The sequence below is a fragment of the Aotus nancymaae genome, unplaced genomic scaffold, assembly GCF_030222135.1.
Source record: "Aotus nancymaae isolate 86718 unplaced genomic scaffold, 86718_ANA_hifiasm-v0.15.2.pri h1tg000048l, whole genome shotgun sequence".
NCBI lineage: Eukaryota > Metazoa > Chordata > Mammalia > Primates > Aotidae > Aotus > Aotus nancymaae.
The window spans coordinates 6,269,980-6,292,986 of record NW_026988462.1 but is presented as its reverse complement, the minus strand read 5'-3'; the positions used below and the strand labels follow the sequence as shown (position 1 = coordinate 6,292,986).

The following is a 23,007-nucleotide window of genomic DNA, read 5'->3' as shown; positions in this document are numbered from 1 at the left end:
CTAGAAAGCAACCATCATAGCAAGAGGCACCGAACCATCCAGTAGATAAAATGACTTGGTCAGTTAACTTTAGTCAGTTTTCATCATCAGCCACCCCAGGACTACCATGATGAGCATCTGAATGGAACAGGCCTCACTGTACAGATGGTCCCTACTCTTGGGACCCACAGCATGAATTCTCACCTACCACGGCCAATCTAGCTATTGCCACCTGTGAATATCCAACCCGCTGCCAACAGAGACAAATACTGATTCCCCAATACGGCACTATTCTTCAAGGAAACCCATCAGCTACTTGGTAGCCCATGAACTCCACTGGACCCTTTCCACTGTGAAAGGGCCAGTAGCTGATTCTCACAATAGACATTTTCTCCACACGGGTTTGCCTTTCTGCCTGCACAGCCTGCTCAATTTGCTTCCTCCCTCTTTTATCGTTATAGTCATCACTTTGTCTCAGCATCTGCTTCCTGAAAGACTCAACTGACACCCTAGTCTTTCCTCCCTTTCTCTCTAGAAAGGGGAAACTGGAGAAACTGAAGAGAAGAGGTATGGACTTAGGGACCCATAATCACAGTAGGAGGCTGGTATTAAGGGTATTTTTAAAGTGTAAGACTTTCTAATGAGGAATTATGAAGCCTCCGCACCACAATCTGCATTCTTAATAGAGGGTCACCCAGCTTCTTTTCCCTTTCTCCTCCCAATAGCCAATCAGTTACTTTTTCAAGTCATCTTAAAGTTTTTAGGGCAAAGAAGGATTAAAAATACATACTCAAGTTTTTAAATTTTTCTACAGCAAAAACATATTATTTTAAAAAGCCATATTCTACATTAAACACATTCAGATATTGACAATTTTATAAATAAAATCATTTTAAACAGTAAATACATGATAAATTTCTCTGATACAAGGTTTTATATAGGTCAAGTTATTCACAATTAATTGTGAAAATATAAAAACTTTACATTCCTTTCTTAAAAAGTATTCAACGTAATCAATTTTACAAAATTATCAAAAGTTAAAAAGTGCCAGATATTCTAGTATTTTGTTCCACTATTAAAGCAATGATAGCTTATCAGATCTTAAAAAAGAAAAGGTGAATTAGGGCATAAGACTCATCCTATATTGCCTAAAAACGAACACTTCAGAGAGTTTCTTAGGTACTGGGACAGGCTGGGAAGCTGACTGAGTTCAAAACCAGTGAAGGCTGTCATCTCTCTGGCACCATTACCCATCACAATTGCCAGAACCAGAAGACTTCTTCCTGGCCACCCTTAGGGAGAGTCTTCTACACCTACTATTTCCTAGTTTCCAGGAACAAGGGTTTCAGAAAGAATTTTGACATTTAAATCCTTTGCCAGTACTAGAACTCTCCCAAAGATTGAGGCATTCTGCATTTGAATTTTATAGAAAAAGTCATGAATCTAATTCCAAATGAAAAGAGAGCACTTCATTTGTCACTTGACTTCATATCACTTGTGGAGGTAGGATAATTTTCTTCTTTTGACAACTGTCCTTACTATATAAATGGTGATTATACTGGAAAGGGTTCTAATGCCTTTTCCACATTCTTCCAGTTGTGAAAATTCTCTCTGTACCATTCAACTAGTAGGAAAAAACAAAAGACAAAAAAAAAAGAAAAGAAAGAAAGAAAAACCAAACATCAGTTAACCAACATTTACTAAGTTCCTGCTAGCTAAGTCCTGCCCATCAGCTAAGCAGCAGATAAGGGCTGCGTAATAATATAAACGATTGGATTTTAAAGTTAACAATGAAGTTACTCAGAAGACATTTAAATCACCTAAAAAATTTAGAATTAAAAATCAACCATTTTTTTTCTTTTTAACTTCAAAAGTCATACTAAACTTGTTGGTACAGATATTTGAGACATTTTTATTTTAAGGAACTTGGGATATGGGAAATAAGTCATCTGCCCTGGTTTTAAGGTTATTTTATACAAAAAAGTATAATACAGTGTTTGGTCACATAAATATGGTAACACTGCATCAGAGGTACAATGAGATTGTGTGAACTTCCTTGTATTTTTTTTTAAGAGATGAGGTCTCACTGTTACCCTGACTAGAGTGTAGTGGTGCAATCATAGTTCACTACAAACCCAAACTCCTGGTCTCAAGAGATCCACCTATCTCAGCCTCATAAATAGCTAGGACTACAGGCATGTGCCATCATGCTCTGCTGATTTTTTTACTTTTTGTAGAGACAGGGTCTCACTATGTTTCCCAGGCTGGTTTCAAACTCCTGACCTCAAGTGATCCTCCCACTTTTGTCTCCCAAAGTGCTTTGATTACAGATGTGAGCCACTACACCTGGTACCTTCCTTCTATTGATATGTGAAATTGGCCAGGTGCAGTGTCTCACACCTGTAATCCCAGCACTTTGGGAGGCCAAGGGGGGTGGATCACCTGAGGTCAGGAGTTGGAGACCAGCTTGGACAACATGGTAAAACCCCATCTCTACTAAAAATACAAAAAATTAGCCAAGTGTGGTGGCACATGCCTGTAATCCTAGCTACTCAGGGGGCTGAGGCAGGAGAATCACTTGAACCTGGGAAGCAGAGGTTGCAGTGAGTCGAGTTTGCACCACTGTACTCCATCCTGGGCAACAAGAGCAAACCTCCGTCTCAAAAACAAAAAAAAAACTTGAAATTATTTTATAGTGCTATGCTACCAGTAAAAGCTTTTTAAAAGAAATCTGATAATTTTAAATTATTATTATTATTATTATTTTTTTTTTTTTTTTTTTTTTGAGACGGAGTTTCGCTCTTGTTACCCAGGCTGGAGTGCGATGGCGCGATCTCGGCTCACCGCAACCTCCGTCTCCTGGGTTCAGGCAATTCTCCTGCCTCAGCCTCCCGAGTAGCTGGGATTACAGGCACGCGCCACCATGCCCAGCTAATTTTTTTTTGTATCTTTAGTAGAGACGGGGTTTCACCTTGTTGACCAGGATGGTCTCGATCTCTTGACCTTGTGATCCACCCGCCTCGGCCTCCCAAAGTGCTGGGATTACAGGCGTGAGCCACCGCGCCCGGCCCCCTATTTTTGTTTTTTAATATTTGACTTAAGTATTTCGTATTTCAAGCTCTGAATCAACACTTTGTTTTTCTACATCTGGGTAGAGCTTTTCTCATGAATACATTTCTAAATAGTGCTTTAACATATGCACAGACTTTATATGTACTTATTTTAATAGATTTTTCTGCACATACTAAATTTACTTCCTTTGTTGGTTTCAATATAAAAAGCCTCAAGACACAAAAAAGACTGTATCCGTATTTCATCAAATCTAAGATGCCACTGATGGATCACTATTTCACATACATGTAAAAAAGAAAAAAAGCTGCAATAATAATTATAAGACACCAGTGATTATAAGAAGATATACCTTTCAGAAGTGTGAAGAAAGTAAAAAAATATGTACCTCAGAATCAATGATATAGGTATATTATTAATGCTAACAAGATATGGGAAGACTGATTGGAAGCTGGTTTATAAAAATTCAAGGTGTTTAGAAAACACAGGACTCTTAGTAGGAATATATGCAATGTGGCATTTTGAAAAGAACAAATGATTCAACATAGTATTCCAGTGGTTTGTATAATGTTCTGGAAACAAGTTATTTTTCCTTTAAATTCTTCTGACTTGCCCCCAAAATGATTAATTCATAACATACTTGTTTTCTTTATTCCTTCTTTCCAAGGCACTTTAGGTCTCCATCCTAAGCCATGTATTTTTTCTGACTTCATTGGATATCTCATGTCATTGGTAGGTCTTGGAAAACAAAACAGATTTAAAATGACATTGTAGATATATATTTACAAATTTAGATACTAGGAGATATGTATTTATGCATTTTTACCATAACCCAAGTTTTCTCTTTACAAAAATTTCCAATAGGTTTTTTGCAGAAAATTTGTTAAAATCGAGTATATAGTAAAAAAAAAAAAAAAAAAAAAAATCCATAATACCAGGTGCCTAACCCTCTGTGTCTTATCTGCTTGTTTCAGCCATGATCTAGATATAAGTGAAGTACCTGACCATAAAAAAACTCTATAAACGTTCAATGAATGAATAAACAAATACACAAAAATGTATTAGGACTCATATGCCAGGCCCTGGGTCAGGTATTTCATATACATTATAAATAAATGTTAAAATACTTTTATAAGAAAGATGTTATTATCCCTTTTTTACACTGGAGGTTTGATACTTCAGACTTGGAAAAGGTCAATAATTTTTAAATCACATAGCTAGTAGGTAATAATGCCATACTTAAACTGTATGGCATTTATAATTATGGAAAAAAATGTTTTGCCAGAAGATTCAAAAGAGATAAAGTAGTTATTGGTCAAGTCCACATATTTTATGATTTTATAAGTACCTAAGATTTCACAACCTTTCCCCAATGTTTTAACTTGTTACTCACCTATCATTAACATAATCAACCCAATTTTCCATTTCAGACTCTGAATTGGTCTCTTTGATCTGTCAAAATGGAGACAGCTTTTGAGTCAAATTATAAAATGAGATCAGAGAATAACAATGGTATTTAATGGCTGATTAAATAACTGCTTCACAGCAGGGATGACAGCTAAAATGAACATCATTTTAGTAACACTTTCTATACTTTATAACCTAAATTCCATCTGAAGCTCAGATATACACATTGGATTTTGGTTATTATTCAGTCCCTCTTTATATTAAACTAAGATTTATAATTGATGTCCCCTATGGATATTCATAACTATTAACAGTACAGATGCATATTCATATATGGATATTCATAATTACTAATATATTTTATATATCACTGTCACTTATTTTAAGACACAATTTTATATTTCTGAAAATGAGTTATATCTTACAATTAGGGAATGCACATTTAATGAATTATTTTTTCCTGAAAAGCTGTTACTAAATAGATGATACAACTTAAGACACAAATGGTAGACATAAACATTAATTTCATTTTCTACTTGCTTACTTTTAAATTAAGTAAACTGTATGCTACTGATTTTGACTAAATTAATGGTTACTACCACTAACAATTCTGAAAATACCACCCTTTTAAAATAGGTACATACCAGTTGTATTAGTTCTTTGGCAAGCTGCACAACCGACATTTCAAAATTGGTTCCGATGTTATAAATTTCACCTGGTTTCCCTTTTTTGAGGACAGTGAGAAATGCTTCCACAACATCAGTAGCATAAAGGAAGTTTCTTGTTTGAAGCCCTGATCCATGAATGCAACTAGAGATTAAATGAAGTGAAATCATAAGTGTAAAAAGGTAAGCTCTCCTAAAGCATCAACTAGGTACAACTCCAGAGAAGCCAATTCCCATGGGGATCTCAGAATCTTTTACTGAAAATACAAATTATCATAGCTTTTCTAAATTTTGTTCCTATTTCTTAACTCCAAACCCTCTGAGGGTGTACTCAGTAGGAAAGTAGCAAACATATCAGTGACCCTTGTGAAATATGTATTTAATTTTATACCATAAGTTTGTTTTAAAGAAATAGCTACAGTTCTATGACTTAAGTAAGGCCTTTGAGAAAGTAAAATTATATAAAAATAGCTTTCAAATTTTAATGCTATAACTCAAAGTTCTGTGATAGGTCATTAAGATTTGACATTCTCTCAACAAGTAAATTATAAAAATAAGATACAGATTATTTTTAAAACTATTACACTGGAGAAATGATTCTTACATTTAGTGGGACATTCAATTCTATGGCCTCTAAGACTTTATGATATTCAAGAAAGAGTGTCACCAAATACTCTAACATACCAAAAAAGCATATGGGTAAAAAGGTAAATAATTACATACCATTTCCTGTTGTGCTGTAGCAAAGATATAAATTTTGGAATAACCTAAAAGAATATTTAAATCAGACTGGAAATTTACTCATTAGTATGAATCTGAACTCGTCATAAGATAAAAAGATTAAGGAATATGCATATGGATTGCTTCTAATTCTTTTTATCAGTTCATTAAAAAAACTACTATAATATTTGATAAGTAAAAGAACTCTAAGTTTGCTATTTCATAAAGACAGACTACTTGAAGAAAAAATGATCTGAATAGTGGAAAAATGCAGAAAAAGTCTTCATCAAACAGTTGGTCTCATCACAAAGTTCACCTTTGTGCTGACTTTATAAGGGCAAATATTTGTCTCTTACTGCTTTACATATAGCACCTATGCATTAAGTGCTTGATGAATTTATAGAAAGTAACTTCCAGTGCTCTTGGATTCAAAGAAAAATTAAGCAAAGTAAATATTAATACCTGCAGTTCATGACATGGCCCTTTCCTTTGGGCAAACAGATCAATCCAACCAGCTGGGAAGCAAGAAAACCCAGTCTCCAAATTTAGGCAGAGTGGCCAAAGTTATATAAAATCACGCTTGATGATATAGAACCAACTGCACAGGCATTTTCAGCCTCTAAACTACATTTTTTTATTCATTATTTGTAGTACTTTCTGGAAGACATTCATGCCTACACAATAAAGATGAGCTGAGGCACAGTTAGCCAGGTGACACTAAGACAGTTAATGTATACAAGCTTCTTGCATCACTATCTAGCTAGCTTTTAACTTTCTGTATACCCTGATATACTGGTCTGACTGCAAACAGGGAGTCAGCTACAGCATGTCAGTGGTGATGCTTTAGAGTCTTTAAAAGTACAAGGTATTTTCACATGTATCATCTTCACTGAATCCTTCAAAATCCCTGCTAAGCGGTGAAGCCAGCCGGTGAGTGTCAGCCAGCTTGAGACTTAAAACCTAAGTCTTCAAACTCTACGTCTGAAGGAATCTGCATGTGGTGTTATATGGCATATAAAATTATGTATAATTTACAACATATTATTTTAAACAACTGAAGAGAGGTTATTTCAAATAATGAGAAGTTGCAATCACTGAAAAATACCATGAATTCAGAAGTAAAGCTTACCTTTTCTGGATATTGATGTGGTCCATAAACATTACTGCTTCTTGTGATAACAACTGGAAACTTAAAAGAATATTCAACATTAAGGCTTTTGAAAAAGTCTAATAATAATGATTATTTTAAAGATGACCAGAATTTCAAAATATGGGCACCTTTGCCTAAATAATTCCACACACCTTAAGGTCAATTTCTAAAAATAGGATTCAGATAAAGGCAGAGGTTCCAAAAGGAAGAAGAGGAACATTCTTTTATTAGTACAAGAAGATGAGTATATTTGGCATGTGTTTATAAGTCTGGGAGCAAAACGCTGAAGAACTTTTTAGCTGATTATTTTAAATACAACCTCAAGGACTCTCTTCATTGTACTAATCCCTACAAATAAAAAGAGCTACTATGAAAGCAAAAAGGATCGACGCCACCAGAACCCAAATGGTGAGAGAATCTTTAGGAATTTCAAGGCTTGCCTCTCTGACCCAGTCCCTAATAACGCACAAACAGCAGCAGGAAGCTGAATGTAGGAGATTCAAGATGAGGCTTCATACGGGGTAAGGCTCCCCTACTGATAGTGTCAGAACCACCAAGGGCAAGTCTACTTCCCATTGATGAGGAGCCACAAAAGCAGAATCATGCAGAGAGAAGCACATCGGCAGAAAGGGGATCTGTCCTCCCTCTTCCTCCACTCAAAGGACTCCAACAGCACTCTGACTATAGCTGTAACATTCTACCTATTACTGAAATAGAAAAATATATATATATTCAAATTATTCCATTAATGATGAACTGAATAAGGGGTAGGTCCTACTTTGTCCACACAAATAGAGGAAATCAGTTTTTAAAATTCTATAATATGTACATTTTCTCGATCTATGTCTTCTACTCTAAGCATGCTGCTAAAAGCTGACTTGGGCAGGGTGTGGCTCATGCCTATAATCCTCCTAGCACTCTAGGAGGCCAAGGTGGGTGGATCTCTTGAGGTCAAGAGTTTGAGACCAGCCTGAGTGTCAGATCAAGACTGTCTCCAAAGAATAAACAAAAACTTTAAATATCTTTAGGAAAATGGAAAATGTTTCAAGAGCTTCTACAATCAGTTCTTACCTTATATCGTTCCCAGTAAGACTGTACAAAACATTCAGCAGCTGCTTTAGATGATGCGTAAGGATTTGTAGGTTGTTTGGGTGAAGATTCATCAAATTCCTAATTTTAAAAATATATATTAAAAAAAGTATTATGCATATTTTAAGTATAAAAATCAGAGCACAGATTAAAACTTGAAATATCACCAAATTTTAAAAGCCACTTCTTAAATCTATGTGCCTGGTGTTTTCCCAAGGACATGTAGTAACTTCTTTAACATGCACAACAATCCTAGATAGCAGAGAGAGAGAGAAGAGCATGTGTAAAGGCCCTGAGACAGAAGCGTGTCCAAAGGAACCGCAGGCAGGCTGATGTGAAGGGAGAGACAATGGAAGAGGAGGTCAGAGGGCTAGAGGAAGGCCAAAACTTTGAAGGCCACCATAAAACAACAACAGATTTTGAGCAGAGTAATGCCAGGTCTGATTTATATTTTAAAAATCATTCTGACTAGTGTGTCGGAGCTGATGTAGAGTGGCAGGGTGCATGAAGAAAGAAGTTTACCTGATAAAAACTGCAGAAAATTGAAAATGGTTACCTCTTGGAAGCAAAATTGAGAATTGAGAAGTGGTCAAGGTCTACTTTTTCTCACTGTAAGTCTTTTTGGACTATTTGATTTTTTTTCACTATGTGTTCTGGCAAAATAAATAAATAAATAATAAAATAAAATGAGGTCACTGCAAACGCCAACTATAAACACTATAGATTGGACAATGGAGTCTTCTTTGCATAAAAACCGTAATATTTATGCACAATTTATTAAAAAAATAGATTCTGGTTTTTACAAGAATTTTACACTGTCTCCTTGGCATTCCAACGTGTTTTCCTGACTGAAAGGGAAAGATGAACAGGCAGTGTGCTGCAGCTGCACTCACTTATGCTTTGGTCCATGGAATGATATTCATCACATTTGCAAGAGTGGGACAAAAAGGTCAGATCTGCATTTCTCTGTAGGGGAGAGATCCCATCAGCACTGGAGCAAAAGGCCTCAGCCTATTTCCATATAAATAATGATAAATAAAGTAACTAGAAATATACCATAGTAGTTATTATTTATTCATATGTGATCTTAGTTATTCATAGGTGATCTTAATTCTTTTACTAATGCCTCTCAGGTCGGAAGTGTGAACCTGGGGTGACAGTGTGAAATGAATGACACTAAGGCAAGATGCTTTAAGCCCTCTGTCACGCCCGTATGAGGGCTGCTGGAGGTGGCCGTGGCTGTGTGGCAGCGCCAGCGCTGTGAACGCGCCTGCTGTTTAACCAGCTAGGGAAGGAGATGTCCAAAATTGCCGAGACATCTCCTTCCTGGGGAAGTTTGGAGAAAACTCTGCTTCTCCAACCTCTTGTGTTAGGGCCTGAGGGCTGTCAGGGAGGCCCGCAGACATTTGGGGGCTTAACTGTCTCTATGTGATGATGCTGTGCCTCAGTGGTCACGTTCCATGTCTATTCTCATGTCCTGCTTTTGCACCTGGTTCCTTTTTTCTTAGAAAAGATAATCAGTAATAATAATATAAATTTTAATGTTTTAGTTCTTTCTTGATAAGTATGGAAAAAATGCTGATGCATTATGCTTCTTACCTCACTTTGGGTGCCAGAAATTCCTGAGCCCCTACTTGAATGACACGTGATATACTTGACCCTATCACTGCCATGCCCTATCTACCTTGCCGCCAATCTCGGACTACCAAGGCCACGCCCTACCTACCCTGCCCCCAGATTTGCAACTCAATAAAAGTGAGAGCATCCCAGCATTTGGGACCACTGCTGGTCTCCACGATTTGGGTAGCAGTGGACCCCTGGGCCCAAACTCTCTTTCCTCTATCTCTGTGTCTTTTGCCTTTTATTTCTACAATTTCTCATCTCCACACCAGCTGGGAGGGGCTCACAGAACCTTGTAGGGCTGGACCTTATAATTCTCTTGCAAAATTACAAATAAATCTGTAACTAAAGAGATTTCTGGGGCATGAAAAAACAAACAAATACGTCTCTATTAGGACTAGGCTGTTGTTCCTATTTGGGGTGGTATCACTTGATCTGAACAGAGGAGACATGGAATAACATTCTGTGACGGTTAACACTAAGTGTCAACTTGACTGGACTGAAGGATGCAAAGTATTGCTCCTGGGTGTTGTTAAGGGAGATTAACATTTGAGTTAGTGGGCTGGGCTGGGAAAGGCAGACCCACCCTCAATCTAAGTGGGCACCATCTAATCAGCTGCCAGTGTGGCTAGAATATAAAGCAGACAGAAAAACATGAATAGACTAGACTGGCCTAGCCTCCCAACCTACATCTTTCTCTCATGCTAGATGCTTCCTGCCCTTGAACATCTGACTCCAGTTCTTCAATTTTGGGACTCAGACTGGCTCTCCTTGCTCCTCAGCTTGCAGATGGCCTATTGAGGGACCTTATGATCATGTGATAGAATGTGTGTATATATATTCTATCAGTTCTGTCCCTCTAGAACTCTGAAGAATGCCCCAGTGTACATAATTTGAGGATGAAAAAAGCCCAGCGTAGGTTTAATAAAATTGTATCATGGTAGATGGTAAGTAGGTAAAATATACATTTTCTAAGCTCACCTTATCAAGACTGCCACCATATACTTCATCTGTGCTGACATAAATAAATTTCTCCACTCTGGCTTCATGAGCAGCACTTACCAAAACGTGAGTGCCATAAACATTAACATAGGTAAACTCAAAGGCACGTACGAATGAAAGATCTAAAAAACAAAGAGTGAAAAGCTAAAACAAGTCTACCCAAGAGATAAAACAAATGCCAAATGATGAACTCAGGTTTAAGGAGAGTACCTTTCACTGCTCTTCATACCACAGCTGCAACAGTTGTAGTAATAACATACACAGGCAGTGATATTTATGATTTCTTAAAACCTAAATTACACAGTACACGTAAATTCTTAGAACCCAGAAAACTATCAGTGTTAAATTTGCAGAAAACTGTTTTTTATTCTATAAAGAAGAAACTTCAAAAAATGATACATCTAAATTTAAAATGTTCTTAAATTTAAAAAAATTATGAATTACAGGACTAGGCTTTTCAGATCAATCTGTTACTGCCGAAAGCAATAAATGCTGAATGAGTTATTTAAAAATAAATTCACCTTAAAAGAACAGACCCTCCATAACCAGGAAATGGAAGAAACTTTAATTATGACTCACAATTCAGAAGCAATAATGAAAGAGGCTGATAAATTTAACCATATAAAAATTTGTATGGTCTAAACAATTATTATAAAGCTACAGTGATTAAGATGGAATGGTAACAGTATAAGCACAGACAAAGACCAATGTAATCAAACAGAGCTGAGAAATAGAAGCATACATATATAAACATTTGACCATGACAAAAGTGACAATGAGGGAGAGTCAAGTCTTTCCAATAAATGATTTTAAGTCAAACTGATATCAATATGGGAAGAAATCTAAATATAAAAGGAAAAACAGTAACTTTTTTTTTTTTTTTGAGACAGAGTTTCGCTCTTGTTACCCAGGCTGGAGTGCAATGGCGCGATCTCGGCTCACCGCAACCTCCGCCTCCTGGGTTCAGGCAATTCTCCTGCCTCAGCCTCCTGAGTAGCTGGGACTACAGGCACGCGCTACCATGCCCAGCTAATTTTTTGTATTTTTAGTAGAGACAGGGTTTCACCATGTGGGCCAGGATGGTCTCGACCTCTTGACCTAGTGATCCACCCGCCTTGGCCTCCCAAAGTGCTGGGATTACAGGCGTGAGCCACCGCGCCCCGTGAAAAACAGCAACTTTTAAGAAAAGAATTGTAAGACAACATGTCCATGACCTTGGAGGTAGGAAACGAGTTCTTGATCAAGACAGAAAGAGCACTAACCCTAAAGAAAAGTAAAGATAAACTGAACCACATGGGAATTACGAGCTTTCTCTAATAATAAGACACCATTAAGAATGGGAAAAGGAGGGTCGGGCACGGTGGCTCACGCCTATAATCCCAGCACTTTGGGAGGCCGAGGCGGGTGGATCACGAGGTCAAGAGATCGAGACCATCCTGGTCAACATGGTGAAACCCCGTCTCTACTAAAAAATACAAAAATTAGCTGGGCATGGTGGCGCACGCCTGTAGTCCCAGCTACTCGGGAGGCTGAGGCAGGAGAATTGCTTGAACCCAGGAGGCGGAGGTTGCGGTGAGCCGAGATCGTGCCATTGCACTCCAGCCTGGGTAACAAGAGCCAAACTCCGTCTCAAAAAAAAAAAAAAAAAAAAAAGAATGGAAAAAGGCAAAGCAGACTGAAAAAAAGGTAGTTGCAAAAGGCTTGATTCCAAAATACATATAGGAATTATAAAAATCTGTAAGGAAAAAACTGACAACCTAATAGGAAATGGTCACGAAACTTAAATAGAAATTTTCCAAAGAGGATATATAATAAGAAAGAGAAGAAAAGTCTAATAAACAAATGAAAAATGAGGTTTTTAACCTCATCAGAGAAAAATAAAACCGCAAAATCGACACAGCGAGTGTTGGCAAGCATCTCATAAATTGCTGGTAGAAGTTCACAACTGCTTTTATCATTGGCCAAGTAGAAGGACTTGCTTTAACAGATATGAAATCATTGTATTTGTCAATATACTGCGTAATCAGGCAGGTAGGGACAAACAAATGAAAAGAGACAGAGATATCAAATACACTTGATATGACACAGAGTAGAAATGGATGAACTTTTCAGTAAGTGGTACAGGAACAATTGGTATTCATACATACAAAAAATGAAATTGGTGTTACATAAGAATTAATTTCAGATGGATTACAAATCTAAATGTAAAATACAAAATTATAAAGCTTTGAAAATGTAGAAAAATATATCTTCATGACCTTGGGGTAGGAGAGAATTTAAGAACTGAAAAAGCATTAAGCATAAAGGAAAAAACATACATTCACTACGCTAACATTGAAAACATCTGTTCATCAAAACATACTATCAAAAAGTGAGAAGACCAGGCATACAGAGTAGAAGACATCTGCAACATACATAATGACAAAGAACTAGTGTTCTGAATATATCAAAACTCTAAGTGCCATTTTTTTCCTCATTGAAACTTCTCTTTCAATGAGGAAAAAGGTAAACAATCCCATTTTAAAATGGACAAAAAATTTCAACAGCATTTCACAAAGAAGAAATTCAAATTACAAAAAAAAAATATAAAAAGTACTTAATCTTATTAGTAATCAGAGAAAATACAAATTAGAAACATGAGACACCACTACATGGCACTGAGATTTGGCAAAATGGAAAGACTGAGAAACCTAAGCTTTGGTGAGATCTGGAGCAACAGGAAGTCACACACTTCTAGAGGAGTGGAAGTTGGTATAATTACTTTGGAACATAGTTTGACATTATCTCAAGATGAAGTACACAGATCTTATGATCTCATATCCAAGTGTAATGTATACTTATATATCATGATACATGTTCATGGCAGTAGTGTTCAAAACTGCTCCAAAGTGTAAAGAACCCAAATGGCCATCAAGAATAAAGTATATTAACCATGGTATATATGTATGTATACATTTTTAGACTGGAATATTATGATACTGAAAACAAACAAACTATATCTGTATTCAACTCCATGGATGAATCTACATATACATAGAAAAAGAAAACAAAAAAAAACCTTTACATATCATTTTTTTATATATATATTCACATATATATGTATATATATGTATACATATATGTGTGTGTGTGTGTATATATATATTTTTTTTTAACTTAAAAACAGCCAAAGCTAAGCTATATTGTTTAGGGATAAATGTATAGACAGCAAAAGTGTAGAGAAAAGCAAAGGAAATTATAACTTTAAATCTAACAGGCAGCAGTAGTACTTACTACTGAAGAGGATTCAGCAATAGTCTATCTTTTGTTCAGGTGATGGATACATGGGTGCTCACATTATCATTATTTAATTGTACTTCAAAATGCTTTCAAATATATTTCATAATAAAACAATCAAATTATTAGAAAATATCTAAAATTCACAAAATGGTATAAATAATGTTCATCTGCATACCCACCACCAAACTTAAGAAAAACAACGTAAAAATACAGTTGAAGGTCCATCTCTCCATTGCTCCCCTTCATTATCCTGAATTGGTTAAACTCAAGTTTTCAAACAGCATTCAAGGTTGTATTTCACTAATACACCCTCGCAATGCTAATAAAAGTATCTAAAAAGTGCTCAGTTTATTGATGACATAGTGACTATGGGCTTGTTTTTCTACTATACCTACTTATTTAACTCCATTATTGGACTTTGGATTTAGGTTAGTTAGCCACAGCAGGTGGAGGCGGGGGGATCTGCCAGTCATGACTGTAACATAAAACAATGCTTACCGACATGTGTTTGCGCAGCAAAATGTAGTACTATATCTATTTTCTCTGTTTCAAAAAGCAGTTTCACAAAGTGAGAATCACATATGTCACCCTATGTGAAAAAGCAAACGTAAAAGGGCTAGGTTTCACTGGGCACCCTCATTCATAACCATTTTTACTATACATCCCCCTACTTCCCACCGACCTGTTTAATAGAGAATGTCTTGAAAATTCCACTAAGTGCTCAAACAAGTATAGCAATGATGTATCTCTCCAGCATCTTAGGATACTAGATATTTAATTCAAACTATTTTTCCAAATAATATTTTAATGAGCACCAACAACTACTAACTGCCATGCTAGTGTTGTCCACAACATTTTTGCCAACTTAAGGCCACTATACTAATAGAAAACTTTTTTCCAGCATTTTTTTAAAAAAACTTTGCAATAACCATTATTAAAATATATCTTAGGTTGGGCTCAGTGGCTCAAGCCTATAATCCCAGCACTTTGGGAAGCCGAAGAGGGCAGATCACTTGAGGTCCAGAGTTCAAGACCAGCCTGGCCAACATGGTGAAACTCCATCTCTACTAAAAATATAAAAATTAGCCAGATGTGGTAGCGGGCGCCTGTAATCCCACCTACTCAGAAGGCTAAGGCAGGAGAATTGCTTGAACCCGGGAGGTGGAGGTCGCAGAGAGCTGAGATCATGCCACTGCACTCTAGCCTGGGCGACCGAGCGAGACTCTGCCTCAAAAAAATAGTGTAACAACTGGAATGATATTTTGAAAACACATTTTATCACAGTTAAGTAAAATTATGATACTTCTGATATTTACATGTACATTTAATCTTCTAAAAATATGTATTCTCAACAATTCTTCAGCAGCTAAAGAAAATACCATCATACAGAATAGAATTATGAAATGGTTGTTAGTATATTCTTTAAGTTTGTACTTAAAAAGATAGTTTATAGAATAACTTTTTAAAAATCATATATCATAAGATAAATAGTTTCATTTGACAATAACATTTCCCTTCGCAAATTAATGAACTGGTCATGTGGTTTATACTTTGAACTTGTCTAAAAGTGGTAAGAGTCAGACTTCCAGAGTCAATCAACCTTCATAGGGAAAGACTAGGGAGGAACTAAAACACAAACCATGTAAATCAACTTTGCTACTCGTAGATCTGCCAAGGTACCAAAAATCACATGTAGCTTTTTATGTGCTGTCAATCAAAAATAGTATCCTCTAGAGCACATGGTACTTTTGGAAATTAACTACCTCATCTTTTAAAAGGTCTTTAATTAGTGTGCCTTTCAAGCCCATATTACACAAGTTTGTAAAGTAAAAAGGTCTTATAACCCCTGCATGACTAAAGAGGCACAGTACGGTTTTAAGAAAATGTTCATACCTGTATAAATTTGTAGTTCTGCTTGTTAGAAATGGTTTCAAGATTCTTCAAGCTTGCACAGTAATCCAGCTAGAAAGAAGAGAGCACAGCAGGGGCAACACAAAAAGTGATATTAGCTTTTCCGATAAAATACTCATTTATTTTAAAGACTATAGATGTTAATGGTTATAACACAAGAATATATGTTCTCTTAAAGTGTCTTTGCTCCCTATTTTTACATATTTTAAGTTTCTGACATCTTAAAAGTAAAAAACAAGTAATTCTGTTACCTTTCCAAAGTACCAAAAAACAAAACAAAACAAAAACCTTTTCATAATCTCTACTTTAAAAAATGTTCCTGGCCTGGTGAGGTGGCTTAATCCCAGCATTACAGGAGGCTGAGGTGGGTGGATCACGAGGTCAAGAGATACAGACCATCCTGACCAAACAACAGATACAGTTTGTTTGTTTTAGTAGAGATGGTGAAACCCCATCTCTACTAAAAATATAAAAATTAGCTGGGTGTGGTGACACATGCCTGTAGTCCCAGCTACTCAGGAGGCTGAGGCAGGAGAATCTCTTGAACCCAGGGGCAGAGGTTGCAGTGAGCCAAGATCGTGTCACTGCACTCCAGCCTGGCAACAGAGCAAGACTCCATCGCAAAAAAAAGTTCCTGCCAAATTCGCCTGTAGACACTGGTGGCTAGAAAAGTTTTCTATTTCTTATGGAAAAGGAATTAGTGATTGAAGATAATTAGACCTGTGTTACACATATTATAATTCACTATACCTATTCCTCAAAGTGTTGGTATATTGGTGATACAGAAAACAATTCCTGGGCCGGGCGCGGTGGCTCAAGCCTGTAATCCCAGCACTTTGGGAGGCCGAGACGGGTGGATCACGAGGTCAAGAGATCGAGACCATCCTGGTCAACATGGTGAAACCCCGTCTCTACTAATACAAAAAAATTAGCTGGGCACGGTGGCGCGTGCCTGTAATCCCAGCTACTCAGGAGGCTGAGGCAGGAGAATTGCCTGAACCCAGGAGGCGGAGATTGCGGTGAGCCGAGATCGCGCCATTGCGCTCCAGCCTGGGTATCAAGAGCGAAACTCCGTCTCAAAAAAAAAAAAAAAAAAAAAAAAGAAAACAATTCCTGTCCATTATAGCAAGTCAGGCAAAACTTCATTAAGAGTTAAGGGTTATTCTTACGATGGATGTCCCAATTACTCTGATTTGATCATTACACATCGTATAGATGTATTAAAACATCACCATGTACTCCAAATACGTACAACTAAGATATGTCAATTAAAAAATTAAAAAAATCCAATTAAGGCCTATAATCACCAAATTGCCTTATAAATTTTTCTTATAGTTTTTTTGAATGAAAATCCAAAAAGTCCATTTGCAAAGTTGCAACTGAAAAAACAAAACAAAACAAAAATTATATTTTGTGGATCATCATAAGAAATGAAAGTTTCAAAAGATTTTACATAAGATTAAACACAGCATGAGCACATTATTATACAGAGCCTCTAAATTGCTAAAATGACTAAATACAAAATTAAAATATGAGCATGACAGAATTCTATTACTTTTAAAAAAACATGAATTGACATGTAATTTCAGTGCATGAAGCTCATTTTTTTTTTTCCTTTTTAAGCTTTGGAAAGAAGCATGAAGCTCGTTTTTATAAAACTCACCTTGTCTAGATTTATGATCATGTAATTTGGATAATCTTCCACTAAAGAGACAACCATATGTGATGCGCTATTTAAAAAAAAGCATATATTGTTAGTGAAAAACTTCGACTTCCCTAAACTTTTGAATATTTTCATAAGCTGTTGAATATTAGGAAAATAGTCAAAGATAACTTTAATTTTTTCTGAGATAAGAGAAAACAATACAACTACACTAAATATACACACATGCATACTTTTTACCAAACTTCTCAACAGCATAAACAAAAGTTTTACATTCCATTTAGACTATGCAGAAGAGAGAATGTACCGGTTCTGGGTTTGGGAAAAAAGTCAGTTTAACCAAATGATGCACTATCCATACATGTATAAGTGTGGAGAAAAAGGGATGATAAACGGGAGCTAGTCAGCACAACTGTACATGCCTCTGCCTTTTCAGGAACTGCAGAAATAAGTATGTAAAAATTAAATTACTGCCGGGCGCAGTGGCTCACGCCTGTAATCCCAGCATTTTGGGAGGCCGATGCGGGTGGATCACGAGGTCAAGAGATCCAGACCATCCTGGTCAACATGGTGAAACCCCGTCTCTACTAAAAATACAAAAAATTAGCTGGGCATGGTGGCACGTGCCTGTAATCCCAGCTACTCAGGAGGCTGAGGCAGGAGAATTGCCTGAACCCAGGAGGCGGAGGTTGCAGTGAGCCGAGATCGCGCCATTGCACTCCAGCCTGGGTAACAAAAGCGAAACTCCGTCTCAAAAAAAAAAAAAAAATTAAATTACTATAGGCATAGTTAGTTGCCCATATTTACAGTAACTTCTGCAACTGCTGTTTCTTGGTATAAGATTTTGGTAATGTAAACAGAATCCTCAAAAGGGTTCTAGACTGAAGCCAGGATTCCCAGGCTAATAACAGCCGAAACCATCCTGAGTTGAATATCCACAGTGGGTCCCTGGCTTCAGAGGACCCCGAAGGGGAATCAGGTATATCTCAGTGAAATGATCTACCAGACTTACCAGATATACTTAAAAAGTTGGGCTCCCAGGAAAGGGCAGCCCTTGACCAAATTATGAACTTGGAGTTTGTATTCGGCATTCCTTTCACAGCACTTTCTAAGTCGCACCCTTCCTGGACCCACACTCTCACACGAGTATCACCCTTTCATGCCCATAGTTCTTTTTTTTTAAACGGAGTCTCACTGTGTAGTCAAGGCTGGAGTGCAGTGGCGCGATCTCGGATCTCGGATCTCGGATCTCGGCTAACTGCCAACTCCGCCTCCCAGGTTCAAGTGATTCTTCTGCCTCAGCCCCTGGAGTAGTTGGGACTACAAGTGCGCGCCACCACGCCCAGCTAATTTTTGTATTTTTAGTAGAGACAGGTTTCACCATATCGGCCAGGCCAGTCTCAAACTCTTGATCTCGAACTCTTGACCTCGTGATCTGCCTGCCTCCGCCTCCCAAAGCGCTAGGATTACAGGTGTCAGCCAGCGCACCCGGCCCCTCTTTCTCATTAAGTGAAACTTGCAGTCTGATGCCCTCCAATAAGTGACTTGTTGTATTAGAAAGGGTGATTTAATGTGCCAATGGCAATAAACAAGATTCCTCACATTCCCTCTTCTTCCACTAAACACCGAGTTCCTTGAGGGGAGGGTGGGAGTTTCTTACATTCATCCATTCAACAATTATTAAAGACTTATATAGAATGGGCCAGCATTCTTCCAAGTGCTGAGTGAACAGTAGTCTCTGTCCTTATCGAGTCTACATTTTAGAGTGGGGACACAAGCAATAAACAAGCAAACACAAATCAGCAATATAATTTCAGGTAGAGGTAAGTGTGCCAGTTGGGAGAGGGGCTATTTTAGATATGGCGGTCAGGTAAGAACTCTCTGAGGAGGTGATATCTGAATAAAAACCAGAATTGAGTGGTGCAAACAGCCTAGCAAAGGGCAAGCAAGACAGGAGGAGGAACTAGCCTGGTGCGTTCCAAGAACTGTAAGAGGGGAAGCGTGGCAGGTACAGAAAAGCAGATCAGGTTGCAAAAGTAGGGCTTGGGCACTTGAGTTTTCTAGATATGGTAGAGTTTGGACTTTAAGTGTGACAGGAACCACTTAAGTAAAATCCTGCTCACTAACACGATCTGATTGACTTAAGAAACACTGATTTGTACGTGAGCAACGGTCTTTAAAAGAACATGAGTGGACGCAGTTATGGCCAACCAGGAGGCTACAGCAGCAGTCTAGGCGAAAAATGACGGTAAACATGGGCTAGGGTGGTCCTTAGGAAAGTGGTGAGAAGTGGTCGCCGTGAGGATATACTTTGGAAGCAGAAAGACAGGAGGAAGCTGATCGACTGAGGAAGAAAATATTGTCAACAGTGGATTTGTAAAAGTTTGCTATTACATGGATGTCCTATTGTAATCCTCAAATCGTTTTTGGTGTGCCTGTACGTACAGGGCCTGTGTACCGTGGGGTGGGGGTGCTTTAGGCTGGGGGTGGGAAGCAGTCGGTGAGCAGCTTAGGGTAACTTGCAGGCACTCAAGGAGTGACGTGGCGAGCACCTCGGACCACACTCTTGCTTTGGAAGAGGCGTTTTAAAGAAGTCACAGTTTCAAAGGAACCACGTCTTCGCAGGTCAGGGAGAGAAAAGCTACGATGGTCCAGGTAGTGCATTAGGACCCCTCCCCAGGGCAGAATAAGGACCCCTCAAAGCTGGACCCAAATTGCCCAGGGCAAGCAGAGCCGCGGGAAAAGGTAGGGGTTTCTGGGGAGCCACTGCTTAGCTAGCGGCGCTACTACCTACATGAAACCAGCACCGCCGGTCACCAGGACCCGCTTCGCAAAGCCGCCGGGAGGACCCCAGGGTTCCGCCCAGCCAGCCGCCGACATCTCCCAGCTAGGCAATGCCTAGTTCCGTAAAGCGTATTGTCTGAAAAGCGCCGCGAAGTTCCGCCACGACTTTTTGCGACACAGCTCGCTCGCTCGACACGTTAACAGGGCTACCAGCAGCAGCTTCCGGAGACTGCGCGGCGGCCGATTTATCCCCGCCCGCTAGCGGGAGGGGTGGGCCCGCGCTCACCACCGCGTAGGCGCAGCTCCTTTCCGCCCTCACCTGGTCGACTAGGTGCGATTGAGGTTGCCGGGACGGTGCGGGAATGGAACGTTTTTCCCGGAGGTGTCACCACTGTGGGTCAGCATTATGAATGAGTACCTTCTTTCATTCTTGTAATACAGCCACCTCTAGAAGTTACGTATCAGTTGAGCTGAGAACGGGGAGTTGTTGCAGATGGAGATGGGAGGTTGTAATTGCAAAATGATTTTTTTTTTTTTAGGGAGACAGGGACAGGGTCTCGCTCTGTTACCCAGGCTGGAGTGCAATGGCACGATCACGGCTCACTGCAGGATCGACCAATGGGGCTCAAGCAATCCTCCCACCTCAACCTCCTGAGTAGCTAGGAATACAGTCTTGCGCCACCACGTTCACCTAATTTTTGGTAGAGTCGTGCTTCGCCATGTTGCCCAGGCTGGTCTCGAACTCCCAGAGCTCTAGCCAACCTCCCTCCTCAGCCTCCCAAGGTGCTGGGATTACAGGCGTGAGCCACAGTGCCTGGCCTGCACATGATCTTTTGCTGTTGTTAATATTATTACAGGCCGGGCGTGATGACTCACGCCTGTAATCACAGTAATTTGGGAGGCCGAGACGGGCGGATCACCTGAGGTCAGGAGCTCGAGACTACCCTGGCCAACATGGTGAAACCTCGTCTCTACTAAAAATACAAAAATTAGCTGGGCATGGTGGCACGTGCCTGTAATCCCAGCTACTCGGGAGGCTGTGGCGAGATAATCACTTGAACACTGAAGGCAAAGGCTGCACTCCAGCCTGAGCAACAAGAGGGAAACTCTGTCTCAAAAAATATATATGTATGTATTATCACAGACAGCGCGCAGGCTGCTTTCAGTCATGATAAAGATATTCCCCAAATCCTACCCTGGTATCTTATCCTATTCTCCACTTCACCTATTCTCCTGTTTGCTAACTCCACCCCAATCTCCCGCCCTCGTTGCTCTTCATTGAATGCACCAGGCATGCTACTTCCCGGAGACCTGGATGGCCTTTCCCCAAATGTCTGCCTAGTTGTTTTTTTTGGTTTTTTTTTTTGAGACAGAGTCTTGCTCTGTAGCCAGGCGCCAGGCTGGAGTGCAGTGGCGCGATCTCGGCTCACTGCAACCTCCGCATCCCGGGTTCAAGCGATTCTCCTGCCTCAGCCTCCCGAGTAGCTGGGACTTCAGGCGCACGCCGCCACGCCCAGCTAATTTTTGTATTTTCTTAGTAGAGACGGGGTTTCACCATGTTGGCCAGGATAGTCTCGATCTCTTGACCTCGTGATCCGCCCGGCTTGGCCTCCCAAAGTGCTGGGATTACAGGCGTGAGCCACCGCACCTGGCTTCTGCCTAGTTTTTATCCTTACTTCAGTTTTGAACTTGAATGTCATCCTATTGACCACCACAATTAAAATAGGGAGCTCTACCCAACCCTGCTGAATCATCTTTCCCTTCTCTCTTTCTTTTTCTAGCACTCAACATTTACATTGATGTAACTGCCCTCTGTTTAGTGTTCCATGGGGTCAGGGTTTTGTTTTGTTTTCTGCTGTAATCCCAAGTCCTTAGAGACTTGGCACAGAATAAATGACCATTAAATTTGTCGAATAGGTGAATAAATATCTTTTTTTCCCCAATATAATGTTTGGCAAAGCCGAAAATGAATGGAAACATCCAGTACAGGTGTATATGTGAAAGTATCATGTCACAACCTTTTTACAGGGCAAAGTGGTAATACAGATGAAAATTTCAAATGTACTTATTCTTTGACCCCCCTAAATTCCATCATGTACAATATAGATAATTGTTCACAGCTGTATTGCTTGCAATAATGAAACACTGGATATCATCTAAATGTGTTTTATAGCCTTTAAAAAGAATATACCAACATGGAATTAAAACCAAAATTGTAAGGTCTTTTAGGCTGACTGACAGTGCCATGGACTACACGGTAACCTCTGTGACCTGCATGTATACCTCCAGATCAGTTCCTGGAAATAGAAAGTCTGAAGTAACTGAAAAAACACAAAAAGGGAAGAATTAGGCCCTGCGGCTGTTGGGAACCAGCCCAAGCCTGTGCCTGGGTGCCCCATGTCCCGGTGGTGCTGAGGGAGTGAGAAAAGGAAATAAAGACAAAGACACAAGAGAAGTTCACATGGGTCCAGGGGTCCAACGCACATTCTCGAGGGGTGACCTGTGTGGGCACTTAGCTCTAGGCTCCACATACTTTTTTTAGGTGTATACACTTGTTAATTGAGGGAGAGAGCAGGGAGGGATGATCAGGGGAGCACTTGAAACTAAGGTGGGCAAGATAGCCAAGTGGGGAGAGGTGTGGTCTACAGTATTCAGTAGCAGACGTGATT

At 39.1% G+C, this 23,007-nt stretch overlaps 1 protein-coding gene across 1 annotated transcript; it reads right to left on the bottom strand.

Annotated features, from left to right (window-relative positions):
* Positions 1–837: 837 nt before the first annotated feature.
* TGDS (TDP-glucose 4,6-dehydratase) lies at positions 838–20,448 on the bottom strand. Its single transcript, XM_012458609.2, has 12 exons — positions 20,349–20,448; positions 17,555–17,621; positions 15,874–15,942; positions 14,479–14,569; positions 10,681–10,823; positions 8,062–8,160; positions 6,970–7,029; positions 5,844–5,887; positions 5,100–5,265; positions 4,442–4,500; positions 3,689–3,786; positions 838–1,603 (listed from the first exon to the last, which is right to left on the bottom strand). The coding sequence occupies exons 1-12, from the start codon at positions 20,432–20,434 to the stop codon at positions 1,533–1,535; spliced, it is 1,053 nt and encodes a 350-aa protein (XP_012314032.1). The 5' UTR covers positions 20,435–20,448; the 3' UTR covers positions 838–1,532.
* Positions 20,449–23,007: the final 2,559 nt, after the last annotated feature.

Bases quoted from the DNA above. Each gene is read 5' to 3' on its own strand.
- TGDS (XM_012458609.2), bottom strand. From the start codon at position 20,434: ATGTCGGCGGCTGGCTGGGCGGAACCCTGGGGTCCTCCCGGCGGCTTT. The intron at 8,161-10,680 runs GTGAGCTTAGAA...TTTTAAAATTAG, and splicing joins ATGGTGGCAGTCTTGATAAG to GAATTTGATGAATCTTCACC. The intron at 5,266-5,843 runs GTATGTAATTAT...TTTAATCTCTAG, and splicing joins CTACAGCACAACAGGAAATG to TTGCATTCATGGATCAGGGC.